Raw genomic sequence first — 20,210 nt, forward strand, 5'->3', positions numbered from 1 at the left:
TCATCTTTTTCCACTTTTATAAACTTATAAAAAAGTATGTAGAATAAGATATTATTGATGAATATTTTCTTATGGCTATATTCCACCATGTACTATCTCTTATTGTACCTCTCTTCCATTAGTAAACCATGAACACGTTATTTTGGAAATCCAGAGAGGTCATATGTTTGTTTTTCTATAGCTTTTCTGTGGGAAGTGTTTGAAGATGGTATTGTGGAAGAAGCAATTAAGTCTCAGAGAGCTCAGAGTGTGTGATAGTCTTTCGTAGGAAGTAAGGATAATGATCCAAGGGAGAATTTGGGTAATGACACACACAGAAAAGCTGTCAGAAGCACAGGGAAGAGTGATTATTTCAAAGGGGATGATATATTGAATATTTGAAATGAAACAGTAGAAATAATGATGGAGAGATGTAGGTTTTTTTCCCCCACACTTGCTGTGTACTTCTGTTAACAATTATGACGACTCCATAACACTGTCATTTCCTGATTGTGTGTGTTTGTGTGCACACATGTTTATTTAGGTTCTAGTTCTTGAATCCTGCAGGTCAAGTATTATGTCTTATTTACTATCAAAGCCTTGGCAGCACCTTCATGAATCCACTCAGTCAATAGTTATTGAGTTCCTGCTTTGTGCCAAGTGCTCTTCTACTGTTCTAGATTCTTGGCATATGTCAGTGAGCAACAACAACAACCAAAGTCCTACCCCAGGTGTCTTAAATTCTAACAGTTAGTGAGGAAGCAGATAATCAAATAAAAAATTATATTGTCAGTGCTTACAGTATAGTCATTGAATTGTATCCTAAACTGAAGAATTTAAGTTTTCTATTGTTGACTCTTGCAAGCTATTCACAGGCAATGATAGGAGCAGACCATTCAGCAGCAGTTAGTGTAAAGAGAGGCTGGAGATGGGAGTTCCACTTATGTGTGGAAACATAGTGGTCAGAGTAAGTAGTTAGGTGGCTTAAATAAGATAGTGTCTATAGAAATAAGGCAAAAGAAAATAATTTATTTGAAAGATATTGTGGAGTTAGAATTGCTAGTACTTATACCATATTTTACCACCATTGTTACACTAATATATTTTCTTGCATCTGGGTCCTTTCATCATTTTCTTTTTACTTATCTGTTTGACCATATGTTTATTTGATTACCGATAGTCTAGTGGTAGCATGACTGTAAGAAGACCCTGTCAAAAGGTTGGATGTCTGAGTCCCAGCTCTATCCTTGAGAAACATGTCTTTAGCGAGCCCTTCACCTCAATAAGCCTCGATTTCTGTATCTTTTAAATGAAGAGGATCCACTAGATAACCTCAATGACCCTTTCCAAGTGTAACTGACTCTCGTGAAAGCCATCTTACTGCTTTGCTCTTAATGTGCTAACTCTATTTCTATTTCATCAAAAGCTAAGTGCTCACAAAATACATTCTCTGCCACTGCTGTATACACAGAAGAATAACAGATATACAGCACATGTATTTTTATGATTGATGAAAGCAGTAGCTAATATGTATTCAAAAATTAGTGTAAGAAACTGTGTTTCAGCAATAACACTTTTACTAATTTGTGTTCTCTATGTGCAACTAAGGAAAAGAGATAAAAAGTTGTCCTGCAATGAAAAGCACGACACAAAATCTTATTGGGAAATGAGATATGCTATCACAATGCTATCTACTTTTACAATTATGCTACCAAAATACTCCAAGAGTATATACCCCCATTTATTATTTGTATTTATTGGCCTGGATTTACTGTCACAAGAATATTTGGTAAAAATTTGATCAATATGAAGTGATAATGCTGATGCTCTTTATTTTAGGATGTATCCGGAATGCCAGCTCTGTGTTCTCCAATTTCCCAGGGAGGGGGTGGTTTTGACTATCGATTGGCTATGGCAATTCCAGATAAATGGATCCAGGTAGGGTTTAATGTAAATATTTTTTCCCTGTGGATACTATGTCTTATGTTGGTGTATTTATTATTTCTTTGATTTATTTCTTAGTTGTGATATTTTAACTGAAGTATTAAATTCTCTCATTAGTGTGTTGATTCTTGTGCCATTTAATAAGATGCCTCTCAAACTTCCAAAAGTTCTAATTTAAAGTATTCACACTTGCATTATGCAGGCATGGGGAAGATATGATTGATATAATGTTAGCTATGTAAATGGAATTTTGCATTATCAGTGCAATTATATGAAACTCTGGCGTTCTATATTTAAAACACATTAAACTTCATCAAAGCATCCATTTCTGCCTGCAAATCATCAATTAATGTAGAAGTCACTCCTTAATTCCCAGTACTTATTTCTTAGTATGGTTTTTTACTCAACAGATGTGGATTTATCCATTCCTTCATTGGATATTTAAAAGTCCTTACCATGTGTCTGGTACTAGGAATGAATAATTGTATATGACACCTTGCATATAATTTCTAACATACTTTTATTAAATTTAATAACAATTCAAGTAGCTTGGATTATATTTTGTTTCATTTATTTTTGTCTAAATGACCAAAGTTGTTATAGCCATAAGTGATCTTTAGATAAGATTATCTTTAGATAACCTAAAATAAGACTTAGATTTGATATAAAACACTCTTGAGTGGCAAAGTCTGAGTCACAGGCTGAGTATTTATAAGAAGTCAGATATGTATCAAATAATCATTGCTCTCTGATAAAGCCCTTTAGTACAGACATGAACTGGTGCCATGATATCACAGTGGCAGAAGAGCTTAACTTTGAATAGAAAAACCATGAAGCCTATTCTGAAGGAAGTGGTTATTGTAATCATCTCATGTCTCTTCTGTGTCCACAGGCAATTTGGGCAGTGCACAACTGTGACATTAAAACTCTACCAGCACAACTTCTGCTTTTCCATCTATCAATTTCTTAATCATTGTCAGGTCAAAAAAATAAGTGTTTTACAAATCTGATCAAAGTTAGAAACCAAAGAGACTTTACTAGCTGGGAAAGTTGCTTTGTATTTGTTATTAAAAAAAAAAGAATGTTGTGATCTTCAAGTTTCTTACCTTGGTTTAGGCTCTTTGTCCACCCACCGTCTTTTACGATTTCTAATCTTCCACAAAGGTGTTTTCCCCCTTGCAAGTGCCACATCTTGCTTTTTTAACATCCTACTGAAAAGCCTTCATCAGGCTTTCAGCAGATTCAAGGATATTTAAAGGTGTACATCAACCTATAATTATTTCAATCAATCATAGCTCAGAGCAGGCTATTTCCTCCTCTGAGTAATAATGGCAGTTTTCTTTTCTTTTTTTTTTGTTTTTAATATTTAACTTACTAAACACTTTAGTACTTTGTATACTCAAGATACTGTACTAGGCAGTACATTATACAAATAGAAGAAAAAAAATGTATTGTTCTCCGTTTGGATTTCTGTGGAGTTAAACAGGTGGTAAATTGGTAAAGAATTTGTCTGCCATCACAGAAGACACCAGAGATATAGGTTCAATCCCTTGGTCAGGAAGACCCCCTGGAGAAGGAAGTGGCAACCTATTCCAGTATTCTTGCTGGGATAACCCCATGGACAGAGGAGCCTGACAGGATACAATCCATGGGTTTGCAAGTGTCAGACACAACTTGGCTATTAAACTACCACCATAACATTTTGCAAAGCTATAGTATAATATCACAATCAGGATAGTGACATGGACATAATCAAGATATGGAACATTACCACGAGTTTCCCAAATGTTGCCTTTAGAGCCACACCTACTCCTTTCTTCCCCAAATCACTCCTGAACCTTTGGCCACAACTAATCTGATCTCCATTTCTATAATTTTTTCATTTTAAAAATGTTATATAAATGGAATAATACAGTGTGCAACCTTTTGGGCTTATCATTTTTCACTTAGTCAAATTCTCTGGGAATTTCATGTGGGTTGTTGGCTGTATCAGTAGTATATTTCTTTTCAAGATTTTTTTAAAATTTTTATTGGAGTATAGTTGCTTAACAATGTAATGTTAGTTTTAGGTGTAGAGCAAAGTAAATCAGTTAAACATATAGGCCATTATAGATTTTTGAGTAGAATTTCCTGTGCTATATAGTATGTTCTTATGAATGATCTATTATATATAAATGTGATTAGTCATTTCAGTGATGTCTGACTCTTTGCAACCCTATGGACTATATGTAGCCTGCCAGCCTCCTCTGTGCATGAGATTCTCCAGGCAAGAATACTGGAGTGGGATCCTCTGGGGAATCTTCCTGAATCAGGGATCGAACCCATGTCTCCTGTGTCTCCTGCATTGCACATGGATTCTTTATCCACTGAGCCATTTGGGAAGCCCCATTTTATACATAATAGTATGTATATGTCAATCCCAGTCTCCCAATTTATCCCTCCCCCTCTTTACCTGCTGGGAGCCATAAGTTTGTTTTCTACATCTGTGATGCTACTTCACTGTTTCCCTTTCTTTTTGTTGAATGCTATCTCATGGCATGGTTGTATCACAGTTTGTTTAACTATTTTTCCAGTAAAAGATATCTCGACTATTTCTAGGTTTTGGCTGCTATAAAGAGAGCTGCTATAAACATTTGTATACAGATTTTTGTATGAACATAAATTTTCATTACTCTATGGTAAACGTCCAAAAGTACTGGGTTTTATACTGGTTGGATGTTGTTGTTATTGTTGTTCAGTCACTAAGTCGTGTCCAACTGCAACCCCATGGACTGCAACATGCCAAGGCTTCCCTGTCCTTCACTATCTCCCGGAGTTTGCTCAAACTCATGTCCATTGTCAGTGATGCCATCCAACCATCTCATCCTTCCTTCATCACCTCTTCTCCTCTCCTTCAATCTTTCCCAACATCAGGGTCTTTTCCAGTGAGTCAGCACTTTGCATCAGGTGGCCTGAGTATTGGAGCTTCAGTTTCAGTATCAGTCATTCCAATGAATATTCAGGGTTGATTTCCTATAGGACTGACTGGCTTGACCTCCTTGCTGTCCAAGGGACTCTCAAGAGTCTTCCCCAGCACCACATTTCAAAAGTATCAGTTCTTCAGCACTCAGCCTTCTCTATCCTCCAACTCTCATATAAGTAAATGACCACTGGAAAAACCATACCTTTAACCATACTTTGTCTGCAAAGTGGTATCTTTGCTTTTTTATATGCTGTCTAGGTTTGTCATAGCTTTTCTTCCAAGAAGCATGCATCTTTTAATTTCATAGCTGCAGTACTTTCAGCAGTGACTTTGGAGCTAAAGATAATAAACTCTCTCACTGTTCCCACTTTTTCCTCAAATATTTGCCATGAAGTGGTGGAACCAGATGTCGTGATCATAGTTTTCTGAATATTGAGTTTTAAGCCAGCTTTTTCACTCTCCTCTTTCACTTTCATCAAGAGGCTCTTTAGCTCCTCTTTGCTTAAAATGCCATTAAAGTGGTATCATCTGTATATCTGAGGTTGTTGATATTTCTCCCAGCAATCTTGATTCCAGCTTGTGCTTCATCCAGCCTGGCATTTCGTATGATGTACTTTGCATATGAGTTAAATACTTTGCATATGGGTGACAATATACAGCCTTGACATACTTACTCCTTTCCCAATTTGGAACCAGTCTGTTGTTCCATGTCTGGCTCTAACTGTTGCTGTTTGATCTGCATGCAGATATATCACGAGGCAGGTCAGGTGGTCTGGTATTCCCATCTCTTGAAGAATTTTCCACAGTTTATTGTGATCCACACAGTCAGAGGCTTTCAAACTATTTTTCTGAGTAGTTGTACCATTTTGTATTACCACAAGCAACTTTGGAGAGATCCAGTTTCTGTACGTTCTTGAACAGTACATTTGTTATTGTTGCTATTTTTCATATTAGTCTTTCTGTCAGTTGTGCAGAAATATCTCGCTGTGGGTTTAGTTTGCATTTTCTTAATGGCATATGATGAAGAACTTGTTTTCTTGTGCTTATTTGCCATCTTTATATCTTCTTCAGTGAAATGTCTGTTCATGTCTTTTGACCATTTTCTAATTGGATCATTCATTTACTGTGGAGTTTTGAGAGTTCTTTATATAGTTTAGATTCAACCCTTTTGTGGGGTGGTATGTGGTTGACAAATATATTTATACCAGTCTTTGCTTGTGTTTTCATCCTCTACATGTGGACTTCCACAGAGCTAAAGTTCTTTGTTTTCTTTAAATTTAATGAAGGCCAGTTTATCTTTTTTTATTTTTTTCCCCTTTTAGAGATCTCTTTTGGTGACAAATCTAAGAATTCTTTGATTCTCCTATATTTTCTATTAAACATTTATAATTTTATGTTTAAGTCCATAGTCCATTTAAGTTACTTTTTGTGCAATCAGTGTCTAAGGTTTTTTTTTTTTTTTTTTTTGTCTAAAGATGTCTATCACTTCCCGCATGATTTGTTGAAAAGTCTAACCTGCTTCCATTGAATTCTTTTAACACAACAGTCAAACTTAACTGGGCATATTTGTATAGGTTTATGGCAATAGCACCCCACTCCAGTACTCTTGCCTGGAAAATCCCATGGATGGAGGAGCCTGGTGGGCTGCAGTCCATGGGGTCGCGAAGAGTCAGACACGACTGAGCGACTTGACTTTCACTTTTCACTTTCATGCATTGGAGAAGGAAATAGCAACCCACTCCAGTACTCTTGCCTGGAAAATCCCATGGATGAAGGAGCCTGATGAGCTGCAGTCCATGGGGTCATGAAGAGTCAGACACGACTGAGCGACTTGACTTTCACTTTTCACTTTCACGCATTGGAGAAGGCAATGGCACCCCACTCCAGTACTCTTGCCTGGAAAATCCCATGGATGGAGGAGCCTGATGGGCTGCAGTCCATGGAGTCATGAAGAGTCAGACACGACTGAGCGACTTGACTTTCACTTTTCACTTTCATGCATTGGAAAAGGAAATGGCAACCCACTCCAGTGCTCTTGCCTGGAGAATCCCGGGGACGGGGGAGCCTGGTGGGCTGCCGTCCACGGGGCCGCACAGAGTCGGACACGACTGAAGCAACTTAGCAGCAGCAGCAGCATGGATTGTGAATAGACATATACAAATACTACACTGAATCTAAATAATACAAAGTGTCTTAAAATAATACAAATCTACTGTCATATGTTCACAAATCTGAAATGATCTTCCTAGACTAAAAATCAAGGCTTGGTAAGGCTGCATTCCTTCTGGAGGTTCTATTTCTTTGACTTTTCTATCTTCTAAAACCCACCTGTATTCTTTAGTTCATGAGCCCTCCCCCTATCTTCAAAGCCAGCAGGGTAGCATCTTCAAATCTCTGTCTTACTCTGACAACCCAAGCACCTTTTAAGAAAGATCCCTGTAATTACATTGGGCCCATCCAGGTAATCCAGAGAAGGGAAATGGCAACCCACTCCAGTATTCTTGCCTGGAGAATCCTGTGGACAGGGGAGCCTAGTGGGCTGCTGTCCATGGAGTTGCACAGAGTTGGACACAAAGACTGAAGCGACTTAGCATGCATGCATTGGAGAGGGAAATGGCAACCCACTCCAGTATTCTTGCCTGGAAAATCCCAGAGACAGAGGAGCCTGGTGGGTTGCTGTCTATGAGGTCCCACAGAGTCGGACATGACTGACATGATTTAGCAGTAGCAGCAACATCCGGGTGATCCAGGATAATCTCCCCCTCTCAATGTCCTTAACTTCAGCAGATCTCTGAAGTCCTTCTTGCCATGTAAGGTGACATATTCACAGACTCTGGGTATTAGCATGTGAACACCTGTGCTGCTGTTGCTGCTGCAGCCCACCAGGCTCCCCCGTCCCTGCCATTTCCTTCTCCAGTGCATGAAAGTGAAAAGTGAAAGTGAAGTCGCTCAGTCAGGTCCAACTCTTAGCAACCCCGTGGACTGCAGCCTATCAGGCTTCTCCATCCATGGGATTTTCCAGGCAAGAGTACTGGAGTGGGGTGCCATTGCCTTCTCCTGTGAACACCTGTGGGCGGGCATTATTCTGCCTAATACAGTCTGCCCTCTGGTGCCCAGTGATTCACACTGCAGTTATGGGGGATGGCAGCAGCTGCTGCTGCTGCTTCTGCTAAGTCATGTGTACTCTGTGCAACCCCCTAGACGGCAGCCCACCAGGCTACCCCGTCCCTGGGATTTTCCAGGCAAGAACACTGGAGTGGGTTGCCATTTCCTTCTCCAGTGCATGAAAGTGAAAAGTGAAAGTGAAGTCGCTCAGTCGTGTCTGACTCTTGGGACACCATGGACTGCAGCCTACCAGGCTGCTCCGCCCATGGGATTTTCCAGGCAAGAGTACTAGAGTGGGTTGCCATTGCCTTCTCCGACGGGGGATGGCTAAGCACCTCTGAATTCCATTGAGCAAAATTAAAAAAAAAAAAGCAAAGGAAGATACAAACAGGCTGGAACTCTATTTCATGTACCAAAATCTGCATTAATTTCCTATTGCTGTATAACCAACTACCACAAACTTAGCAATTTAAAACATTTCTGTTATTATCTCACCCTTTCTTCGAAGGACATCTGTTGTATTCAAAGTTCCCTCCCACCCTCCAGGTAAAGGATTATACAAAGAGGTGAATCAGAGGGAGTGGGAATCATAGGAACCATTTTAGAATTCTGCCTGTCAGTGTGCAGGACAGAGAAATGAGCCCCCTTTAGAAAGATTGTGTTGAGTGAAAGAATAGTCTCTTTTTAGGCTGTTAATTCTGTGGAGCAGCAGCTTTCATAGGATAGTCAGAGAAAGGGATTTTGCTGGATGTCTGAGTGGTGAGAAAACAAAACAAAGCAAAACAATGCAGAGTTTCACAATGGCAGCCTAAGGAGGAAAGCATTTCATGGAAAGGGGTAGGGACAGCATTCTTTTCTTGTACAGCAAGCGTTTGCCTAAGAAAGGACTTAGGACGCAATCACAATCTGAAATTTCTACAAGTTCATTTGCACTGAAGAGGTTTGAGAGGTACAGAAGCCACACTGGAGACTGAGTAACAACCCAAGTGGAGACAAAAATGTGCGCACTGTTGACTTATCTCGGAGAGGCAGCAGTGAATGGTGGCGGGAAGCGAGATCTTAATTCCCTGCCCAGAAATTGAACCTGGGTAGCCTGGATGAGAATCAAGAATCCTAGCCACCCGACCAGCCAGGGCTAGAGGCTGGAAGCTATTTTTCCCTGGATCTTTGACCTCAGTGAAAAATGCATTTATCACGGAGGCAGAAACTGTAAATGCAGGTACAAAGTTTATTATTAGAGGCATAGCATAACAACAAGTGGGAAAGCACACAGAGAAATGGTTGATTTAGTTAAGATGGAAGCAAAGCAGAAATGCACACTCAGAGAGAAGGGTGTGGTGAAGAGCAGTGAGGTAAAGAGGCCATGCCATGACTCTTACCTTTAGGTGTTTCCAAGAGACAAAGACTGGCTATTTACCCTGTGTCTGTTGTTACTTCCATTTTGGAGGGCAAACAGGAGGCTGATTGTAAATGCCTTAACTGGAGCCCACCCATCTCTTATCTCAGAAAACACCAACAGAAGGCTGGTTATAGGTATTCTGTGGGAAGCCCACTTCTTCCTGCCTCATGAAATGCAAACAGAAGGTCAGCTGTAGATATCTAACCTGGAGCCCATCTATCTCCTACCTCAGGATGATATTTATTTCATGATAATCAGCTTTTATACATTGAAATAATAGTTGTTTTCATTTATTTTAAGAAAGGAACAAGACACTCTTCTTGCTAACTTTTTTTTTTTTTTCATTCCAAGCTAAATGGTAGCAAGTATATCTGTACCTTGTGGAAGTTATTGAAAGATCTACTGCACAACACTTTACTGTAGTCATTAATCAAGAAGTAGCAGCTGTTACAGAAAAAGAAAAAAGGTTGCCAAAATCCTAAAGTGCAGTGATCAAATCATCTGCACAAAAGTGAGCACATGCACACCCACACACAACACCACTGTCATTTGGATAGTCTGTACAAAAGCTGTGATTTCAGTAAAAGTTCAACAAAGCTATTTTTGTTCCATAGGTGTGCTTGTATCTGTGTGTCATAATTTGGATTGATATGATATATACCCTAAGTTTGGGTTATAAAGTAAGAATAGTAATGATGTATTGAAATTATTTCCTGTCTTGCATTTAGTTACTGAAAGAATATAAAGATGAAGATTGGAACATGGGCAATATAGTGTATACACTCACAAACCGACGCTACCTTGAAAAGTGCATTGCCTACGCAGAGAGCCATGATCAGGTAAATAAGTATGTGTGTAAACCGTTCTCTCTCTGTGCCTGTATGTGTTAACGTATCTAAAATAAGCATATCTCAATACAAATTTCTATAGTTCAATACAATTAATGCAGTGTGTTATATGTCTGTTTTATGTGACAGCTACTCTTACTTGAAAAAAGTTTCAGGGACTTCCATGGTGGTCCCGTAGTTAAGAGTTTGCCTTCCAGCACAGAAGGTACAGGTTCGATCCCTTGTCAGGGAGCTAAGATCCCATGCATCTCACAGCCAAAAAACCCCAAACATAAAACAGAAGCAGTATTGTAACAAATTCAGTAGACATTTTAAATCAAAAAACCTTTAAAAAAGAAAAACATTAAAAAAATTACTTTGTAGATCCATAAATTTCAGCTTCAAAATGCAGTACTACTTTTACCCTGCCAAACTGTAATTAAACAATTGTGAATGACAGTTGCAAGTGCTATCTTACAAGTTTTCCTTTGTTGTCACAAGAAGAATGTTGGTGCTAATCCAGGTTAATTTTAATTTCCTTTCCATTTTATGTTTCCTTCTAAAGATTTTCTTTTATGGCTTTTCACTTGCTTTCATCATTTTCCCCCCTCAGTCACTAAATCTTTTGCTGATTGATCACCCTGATCTCTGTCCCTCTGTTTTAGTCCATCATCTATAACGTAGCCTGAGATATTTTCCAAAGGGCAAAGCTAATTTTGTCAACCCAGATCTTTTGGTTAAAGTTTCTCACACACAACCTGTCATATCTTGGCTCATGCCAAAGTCTATTCTCTGTTCAATCCTCCAAGTGTTCTGTTCTTCAATACTGTAAAACTTTCACCCATTCATAAATAGGTCTGCTGCTGCTGCTAAGTCGCTTCAGTCGTGTCCGACTCTGTGTGACCCCGTAGACGGCAGCCCACCAGGCTCCCCTGTCCCTGGGATTCTCCAGGCAAGAACACCGGAGTGGGTTGCCATTTCCTTCTCCAATGCATGAAAGTGAAAAGTGAAAGTGAAGTCGCTCAGTCGTGTCCGACTCTTAGTGATCCCATGGACTTCACCCTACCAGGCTCCTCCATCCATGGGATTTTCCAGGCAAAAGTACTGGAGTAGGGTGCCATTGCCTTCTCCCATAAATAGGTCAGCCTTGTCCCAATCTTATACTTTCCCCACACACATGCAAATGCATACTTCACCTGGGAAACTACTATAAAGAACTAATGCTCTGACTCATATGTGTTTCCTGAAGCTTTCATCCAGGTGTATAGGGGAAAAAGTGGTTTCCCAATTCTTCATGTTCTCATCACATTTTAAGCAGAATATTTGTTTCCATTTGTATTTGCAGCCTTAGTACTATGACTTCTCCTAGTAGTCACTCAAATGGAGAAGGCCATTTAGTTATTGAAAGCATGTGGATTGTCCCCATAAACAATATAAATTGAAGTCTTTATACTTTAAAAAGACAGTAAACCTTTTGAAATTATTTGCAGTATATGAGTTAAGAAAATTGAAATTAAACAATAAGTTCCTATGTTATTTCAACAGAAATTAACAATTTAAGTTGGAAACTAGTTTTTCAGATGTCTCCTCTTACTATTAAGAAAGTATAAGTAGACCAGAAATCAGCTATCAAGGCCCATGAGCCAAATTCTGCCTGCTGCTTGTTTTTATAAAGGTAATTGGAACACAGGCATACTCATTCAATTATCTATTGTCTATGGCTGTTTTTGAGTCTTCATGGCAGATTTAAGTAGTTGAGACTGAGAAAATAGCCCACTGCCTAAACCATGTACTGTTGGCCTGTATAGAAACTTTACTCATTCATGAAGTAGACATATGAAGTTTTATATCTTCCTAATTGGGGCAGTACTTTCTTTTAAATTGGCTGTGGAACAAATCAAATAAATATCAATGAGAAAAACAGAACCAAAATGTAGCAAAATAAGAAATGAATACTATGATTTTTCCTGTGGTCATGTATGGATGTGAGAGTTGGACCGTGAAGAAGGCTGAGCACTGAAGAATTGATGCTTTTGAACTGTGGTGTTGGAGAAGACTCTTGAGAGTCCCTTGGACTGCAAGGAGATCCAACCAGTCCATTCTAAAGGAGATCAGCCCTGGGATTTCTTTGGAGGGAATGATGCTGAAGCTGAAACTCCAGTACTTTGGCCACCTCATGCGAAGAGTTGACTCACTGGAAAAGACTCTGATGCTGGGAGGGATTGGGGGCAGGAGGAGAAGGGGACGACAGAGGATGAGATGGCTGGATGGCATCACTGACTTGAACGATGTGAGTCTGAGTGAACTCTGGGAGTTTGTGATGGACAGGGAGGCCTGGCGTGCTGCAGTTCATGGCGTCGCAAAGAGTCAGACACGACTGTGAGACTGAAATGAACTGAACTGAACTGACTGAATATTAATTTAAGGATAAGTAAATCCCTTGTCAAGAATATTCAGTTCATTTCAGTCTCTCAGTCATGTCCGACTGTTTGCAACTCCATGGATGGCAGTAGACAGGCTTCCCCGTCCATCACCAATTCCTGGAGCTTACTCAAACTCATGTCCATTGAGTCGTTCATGCCATCCAACCATCTCATCCTCTATCGTCCCTTTCTCCTCCTGCCCCCAATCCCTCCCAGCATCAGGGTATTTTCCAATGAGTCAGTTCTTCACATCAGGTAGCCAAAGTTTGGAGTTTCAGCTTCAGCATCAGTCCTTCCAATGAATATTCAGAACTGATTTCTTTTAGGATTTACTGGTTGGATCTCCTTGCAGTCCAAGGGACTCTCAAAAGTCTTCTCCAACACCACAGTTCAAGAGCACTGGGAGGACCCAGAGGGATGGTATGGGGAGGGAGGAGGGAGAAGGGTTCAGGATGGGGAACACATGTATACCTGTGGCGGATTCATTTTGATATTTGGCAAAACTAATACAATTATGTAAAGTTTAAAAAAAAAAAAAAACCCCAAAGCATCAATTCTTCAGTGTTCAGCTGTCTTCCAACTATCTTTTCCATTTATGTCAAACTATCACTTCCATTCATGACTATGGAAAAACCATAGCTTTGACTAGATGATGGACCTTTGTTGACAAAGTAATGTCTCTGCTTTTTAATATGCTGTCTAGGTTGGTCATAACTTTCCTTTCAAGGGAAGTGACTTTTAATTTCATGGCTGCAGTCACCATCTGCAGTGATTTTGGAGCCCCAAAAAATAAAGTCTCTTGTCGTTTCCACTGTTTCCCCGTCTATTTGCCATGAAGTGATAGGACCGGATGCCATGATCTTAGTTTCCTGATAGTTGAGTTTTAAGCCAGCTTTTTCACTCTCCTCTTTCACTTTCATCAAGAGGCTCTTTAGTTCTTCTTCGCTTTCTTCCATAAGGGTGGTGTCACCTGTATACCTGAGGTTATTAATATTTCTCCCAACAATCTTGATCCCAGCTTGTGCTTCTTCCAGTCCAGCGTTTCTCATGATGTACTCTGCATAGAAGTTAAACAAGCAAAGTGACAATATACAGCTTTCATGTACTCCTTTCCCAATTTGGAACCAGTCTTTTGTTCCATGTCCAGTTCTAACTGTTGCTTCTTTGTCTGCATACACATTTTTCAGGAGGCAGGTCAGGTGATCTGTTATTACCATCTCTTTAAAAAATTTTCCACATTATTTTGTGTGTCAAGTATATAACAACATGAAAATTAAAATACATTGCAAGCTTCTAGCCAACTGTAGCACATTTGGGTTCCCAATTTATGTTTATTTTATATGAATGAATAAAAGAATAAAGAAATGAGTAAAATAAACAAATTAAAGATGAATCTGATAGATTAATTTCATAATTTTTCTTCCAAGATGTACAGAAACAGTATGGAAGACTTATTTCATACTTTAAACATCCAGGTAATTCCACCTTGTATTAAAAATTGTCAGGAATATACAAAAAGATGTAAGTTACCTAATTCTTCCTAAAAGCAAACATACACTGAATTTTAAACCTAATAAAAATTACAAATATGAATATATGAAAATAGTTTAAACTTTAAAATAGGTTTATAAAGAAAAATATTTTTCTAAAAATGAAAATAATTGTACAGTTATAGGGTGAGGAGATTATGGTTTAAGCTCTGTGTTTCTCTATATATTCTTCCTGTCGATAAATAATCCTTGGCATTAGTTAGCTACTTTTAACCATAAATCATTCCAATTAAGAGACCTTTTCTGCTGCTCAGGGTGTTTCCAAGTTACCTGCCCCATTTGTCAACTATTATATTTTCATATAAAACAAACTCGTTCTAGATTAGATTTCAAATATAATAAGAAAGCAAGTTCTACATTTTAAGAAAAAGTTGTCAGTTTGCTCCTAAAAGGAAAAAAGGTCCATTGTAATATATTTATGTACATGTTTTATGTACATAAGTGCTGCTGCTGCTACTGCTACTAAGTCGCCTCAGTTGTGTCCGACTCTGTGTGACCCATGGACTGCAGCCCACCAGGCTCCTCCGTCCCTGGGACTCTCCAGGCAAGAACACTGGAGTGGGTTGCCATTTCCTTCTCCAATGCATGAAAGTGGAAAGTGAAAGTGAAGTCGTTCAGTCGTGTCAGACTCTTAGCGACCCCATGGACTGCAGCCCACCAGGCTCCTCCGTCCATGGGATTTTCCAGGCAAGAGTACTGGAGTGGGGTGCCAGATAGTGACTATTGGGAAATACATGGAATTAATACTAATTCACACACTTCTCCTGTACTGTTTTTGTGAAATCACGTGTTACTCTAGCATAAATGACAACTCCCTAGTATTTATTCTTTGCATTTACATCAATGACTTTTATTTTATTAGGCACTTGTTGGGGATAAGACGTTGGCATTTTGGTTGATGGATGCTGAAATGTATACCAACATGAGTGTTCTGACCCCATTTACTCCCGTTATTGATCGTGGAATACAGCTTCACAAGATGATTCGACTCATTACTCACGCACTCGGTGGAGAGGGGTATCTCAATTTCATGGGTAAGTATGAATTGAACTTATATCCAATCTGTGTTTAAAATGTTAACCAATATTATATATGACACAAGTCATGTAGGATATTGTGCTGTAGCTGTTCAGGTTTAAAATAGAATATTATAATTTTATTTCCGTAAAACACTGTCATGTGTAAACTGTAAAAATTAAATTACTTTAAGATTATTGTTATACTAATATATGATGCAAAATTAACCTAATGGCTGGTATCTTATTTAATACTGTTGTCAATAAGTGGGGTGAAAATTTTTTTAAACATAGAATTGTTATTCTGAATTTAATCATTCTGATTTATTTCATTATCGTAGTGTTTGCACATTGAACATAGAAGGATATAATTGTCATGTCATAACAACATACTGAGCTAATATTATTGGTCTTCTTTGAGGTAACTGTACACCAGTACATTTGTATTATAAATGTGGAAACCAAGGCCCAAGGTATTGTGATGGACAAAAAAGATACTTATTTAAAAAAAAATAGGAAACATGACTATTCAAAAGTCATTTCTGTCTGAAGGATCTTGAATTATAAAATATACAATCAACCAGCACTGTTTTCTGTTCTATTTGGTCAACCAAAACCATTTGAGTTTTAGGAAATTTTACCAGTTTTTAGGGTGGAGAGAACTGGAAAGATGGGGGAATGGCAGCCTGACTTAATTTTCTATAATAAAAGCCTTAGAAAGTGAAAAGTGAAAGTCACTCAATTGTGTCTGACTCTTTGTGACACCATGGACTATACAGTCCATGGAATTCTCCAGGCCAGAATATTAGAGTGGGTAGCCATTCCCTTCTCAAGGGGCTCTTCCCAACCCAGGAATCACTTCGGATTAATTCATTTCTACCTGGAAGTTTTTATTTAAAAAATTTCTGATCAGACTTATAAAAGTCTCTATCATTTGCTGTCTTGAGACTAGGAAGCTAAATCCAATAAAGCACATACCAGATTTTCCCTGTACAACCTGTACCTTTCAGTGCATCCTTCTCCTCTCAACCTGTCAGGAAGTGACCCTCGTGACCTTGAGATTGCACTTTGTCTTGCAGGCACCAACCTGGGCTTTCTGGGTGGACTTTGCAGGCATTGTGTTCATAAGGAAAATCAGCCTCAGTTCCTTAAAGGCAGCTGGTCCTCCCAGACACAGTGAACATCATTCACAAGTACAGCCTTTCCTAGTAGAGAAACAAAATCAGTGATGACCTCTGAGTTCATGCCGTTGTTCCTGTCATTAATTCTTGAAGCCCACTGCATCCGAGAATTCTATTGATCCAGACGTAGTTTACTGCTTTAGTCTGGAAGTTGTGTAAGCATTGTCAGCTCAGAAGCCTGTACTGAAGAGTTGAGAGTGTCAGTGGTTTGTAGTACCTGATAGAGTTTTTTTCCTGAGACTGTCCTTTGATGAAGACAATTCTAGCCCATAGCATGTAACATAGCGTCTGAGTAAAACAAAACTATCTGCAGATAACAGAGACTTAATGTCCCTAGTTCATTGAATATTGATAACTTTCAGATAAAAAATGTCTGAAGAAAGTTCATAATGAGAACTATTTCTTGAGTCTTGGTATTAATATTTTCCCTGAAGGTAAAAATGGATCATGGACAGCTAAGATCTTAACAAATCTCCAGTAATTTCATAAATTCTTTGAAATGTTTATATTAATATCACTTTAACTGTATATATTTAACTGAGGGCTGACTGAACTGCTTTTCTGTTTTGGAAACTCTTCTCATAGAACTTTCAATAGTAACCCAACTAAATAAACATAATTATCTATTAGTGTGTCTCTTATACAGAGAAGGCAATGGCAACCCACTCCAGTACTCTTGCCTGGAGAGTACTGGTGGGCTGCAGTCCATGGGGTCACTAGGAGTCAGACACAACTGAGCGACTTCACTTTCACTTTTCCCTTTCATGCATTGGAGAAGGAAATGGCAACCCACTCCAGTGTTCTTGCCTGGAGAATTCCAGGGACGGGGGAGCCTGGTGGGCTGCCGTCTATGGGGTCGCACAGAGTCGGACACGACTGCAGTGACTTAGCAGCATTCTCTCTTATAAGGTCTGTAAATTGACCATATTTGTGGTATCAAATATAATTTTGAGATTATTTTTGATATAGGACTCAAAGATATATTGAAGTTTTCTTCCTACATTTGTCCTTCAAATAGCTTATAATGTTTAACTCCAACAGAACACTTTTTAAAACTTCCTTCTGGCTCAATATCTTATCTAAATCTAGCATTTCTCTACTAACTTTGAAATCAGTAATCTCTAATATCCTTATGGTTTCTAATTATTGATGTTTTATGAAATTTAGTATTTTCCCGTGAGCTCTCATGACTTTAAATATTGTTTTTTTCACTTTCTGATCATGGCACTCTCCTGCCTCTTGGCTTTAATGCCTGCAGTGTCCTCCAGCTGACCCGTAGGCCTTGCATGAATGGTCTCCCATGGGTCTCCCCGATGATGGCCTTGCTCCAGCCAAGTAGACTTTCTTTCAGTTCATTGAATGCACCAACCTCCTTCCACTCGGAGCTCTGTATGTTTTGCTGGTCTCCCCTCTTGGACTCATCGTTCTCAAACACCCCCTGCTATACCTGACAAAATCCTTCATCTGCAAATCTTGTTTCCTTAGGAAAGCCTTTTTCTAAAGCCTCAGACTTCACTAGTTTTACCTATTATACATTTTTATACTGCCCTATTACTTACCTTTTGTGGCACATAAAAAATTATATTTAAAACATTATTAAATATGTGACTACCTTGGTAAATTTAAAACGGAATGAAAATTGGGTCTTATTCACTTAAGACTAGTAGCAATTAGCACAGGATCTAGCACATCGAAAGGCTTTCATGTTTTACTGAAAAAAGATATTTTGTATATTTATATATATGTATATATGTATATATAATTACCTTGTAATATTTTTAGCAGTGGTTCATTAGTTGCAATCACCACTTGTAGTTTTAAGCAAAGTTATTTTTTTCAAGTGGCATGGAAGAAATAAGTTTTTAAATGATCAGTTAAAGAAATTTAAGACCAAGGAGCAGCAATCTGGTTGTTTACTCATGTTTTAGGCATTCTAAAATTTGTTAGTTTTCTGGAATTTTATTTTTATTTCCCTCTAGTAGAGAGAGAATGAATTAAAAGAAGTAAGCAACAACACATTTTTGTATTTTTTCATTTAAATATGTTTACCTAAATTTGTCAGGCATTTAGATATATGTTCTGCTTATCAAAAATCATTAAGATCAATGTAAACTTTTCACAATGATACCAGTTTGGTGGATTTACTTTATTTTGTTTGTTTTTATCTTATATACTCCTAATTTTGTGTTTCAAAAAATTCTTTCACTCTGATAATGGCATTTGCAGCAACATAGGTGGGCCTAGAGATTACCATACTGATGAAATAAGTCAATATAGAGAAACACAAATATCATATATCTCTTATTTGTAGATTCTAAAAAACTAGTACAAATGAACTGATTCACAAAGAAGAAATAGAGTCATATATGTAAAGTACAAACTAAGAATGGGGAATAAATTGGGAGATTGATATTGACATATACACGATGCTGCTGCTGCTGCTGCTAAGTCACTTCAGTCGTGTCCAACTCTGTGTGACCCCATAGACGGCAGCCCACCAGGCTCCCCCATCCCTGGGATTCTCCAGGCAAGACCACTGGAAGAGTGGGTTGCCATTTCCTTCTCCAGTGCATGAAAGTGAAAAGTGAAAGTGAAGTCGCTCAGTCGTGTCCGATTCTTAGCGACCCCATGGACTGCAGCCTACCAGGCTCCTCAGTCCATGGGATTTTCCAGGCAAGAGTTCTGGAGTGGGGTTCCATCGTCTTCTCCGATATATACACTACTATATATAAGACTTGAAACTGATAAGAATCTACTGTATAGCACAGGGAACTCTACTTGATATTCTATAATGGCCTATATGGGTAAATAATCTAAAAAAGAGTGAATGTATGTATAACTGATTCACTTTGCTGTATAACTGAAACTAACATAATGCTATAAATCAAATACATTCCAATAAAAATTAATTGAAGATTTTTAAAAGCAGAACATTTATTCTTTCTCTCTCTCTAAAACACAATAAACGTAAAGTTGTATTGTTGAGTCACTCAGTCATGTCCAGCTCTTTGTGACCCTGTGGCCTGCAGCACGCCAGGCTTCCCTGTCCTTCACCATCTCCAGAGCTTACATAACTCATGTCCACTAAGTCAATGATACCATCCAACTGTTTTGTCCTCTGTCATCTCTTTCTGTTTCCTAAAAAAAAAAAGAAGGAAAGAAAGAAATCCACTCTGGTTGAAGCAGGGGAATACTTGCTTTTTTTTTTTGGCTTACTAGGTTATTTTAATTATGAATAGATAGGTTTATATTTCCTGTTATTCCATCATATCATCATTAGTTCAGTTCAGTTCAGTCACTCAGTCCTGTCCGACTCTTTGCAATCCCATGAACTGCAGAAGGCCAGGCCTCCCTGTCCATCACCAACTCACGGAATTCACTCAGACTCACGTCCATCAAGTCAGTGATGCCATCCAGCCATCTCATCCTCTGTCGTCCCCTTCTCCTCTTGCCCCCAATCCCTCACAGCATCAGAGTCTTTTCCAATGAGTCAACTCTTCGCATGAGGTGGCCAAAGTACTGGAGTTTCAGCTTTAGCATCATTCCTTCCAAAGAAATCCCAGGGCTGATCTCCTTCAGAATGGACTGGTTGTATCTCCTTGTAGTCCAAGGGACTCGCCAGAGTCTTCTCCAACACCACAGTTCAAAAGCATCAATTCTTTGGCGTTCAGCTTTCTTTACAGTCCAACTCTCACATCCGTACATGACCCCTGGAAAAACCATAGCCTTGACTAGACGGACCTTTGTTGGCAAAGTAATGTCTCTGCTTTTAAATATGCTATCTAGGTTGGTCATAACTTTCCTTCTAAGGAGTAAGCATCTTT

General features: G+C 38.7%; 1 protein-coding gene across 1 annotated transcript in view; it reads left to right on the forward strand.

Annotated features, from left to right (window-relative positions):
- Positions 1 to 20,210, forward strand: part of GBE1 (1,4-alpha-glucan branching enzyme 1) — a 318,366-nt gene that overhangs the window by 220,963 nt on the left and 77,193 nt on the right. Inside the window, exons 10-12 of the mRNA XM_086321961.1 lie at positions 1,819 to 1,917; positions 10,118 to 10,228; positions 15,052 to 15,223. Coding sequence (XP_086178087.1) covers positions 1,819 to 1,917; positions 10,118 to 10,228; positions 15,052 to 15,223 — 382 coding nt within the window. The remainder of the gene's footprint in view (positions 1 to 1,818; positions 1,918 to 10,117; positions 10,229 to 15,051; positions 15,224 to 20,210) is intronic.

This window comes from Bos grunniens, chromosome 1 (genome assembly GCF_055505025.1).
Source record: "Bos grunniens cultivar Pamir isolate PY7600 chromosome 1, Bosgru_T2T1.0, whole genome shotgun sequence".
NCBI classification, from domain to species: Eukaryota; Metazoa; Chordata; class Mammalia; order Artiodactyla; family Bovidae; genus Bos; species Bos grunniens.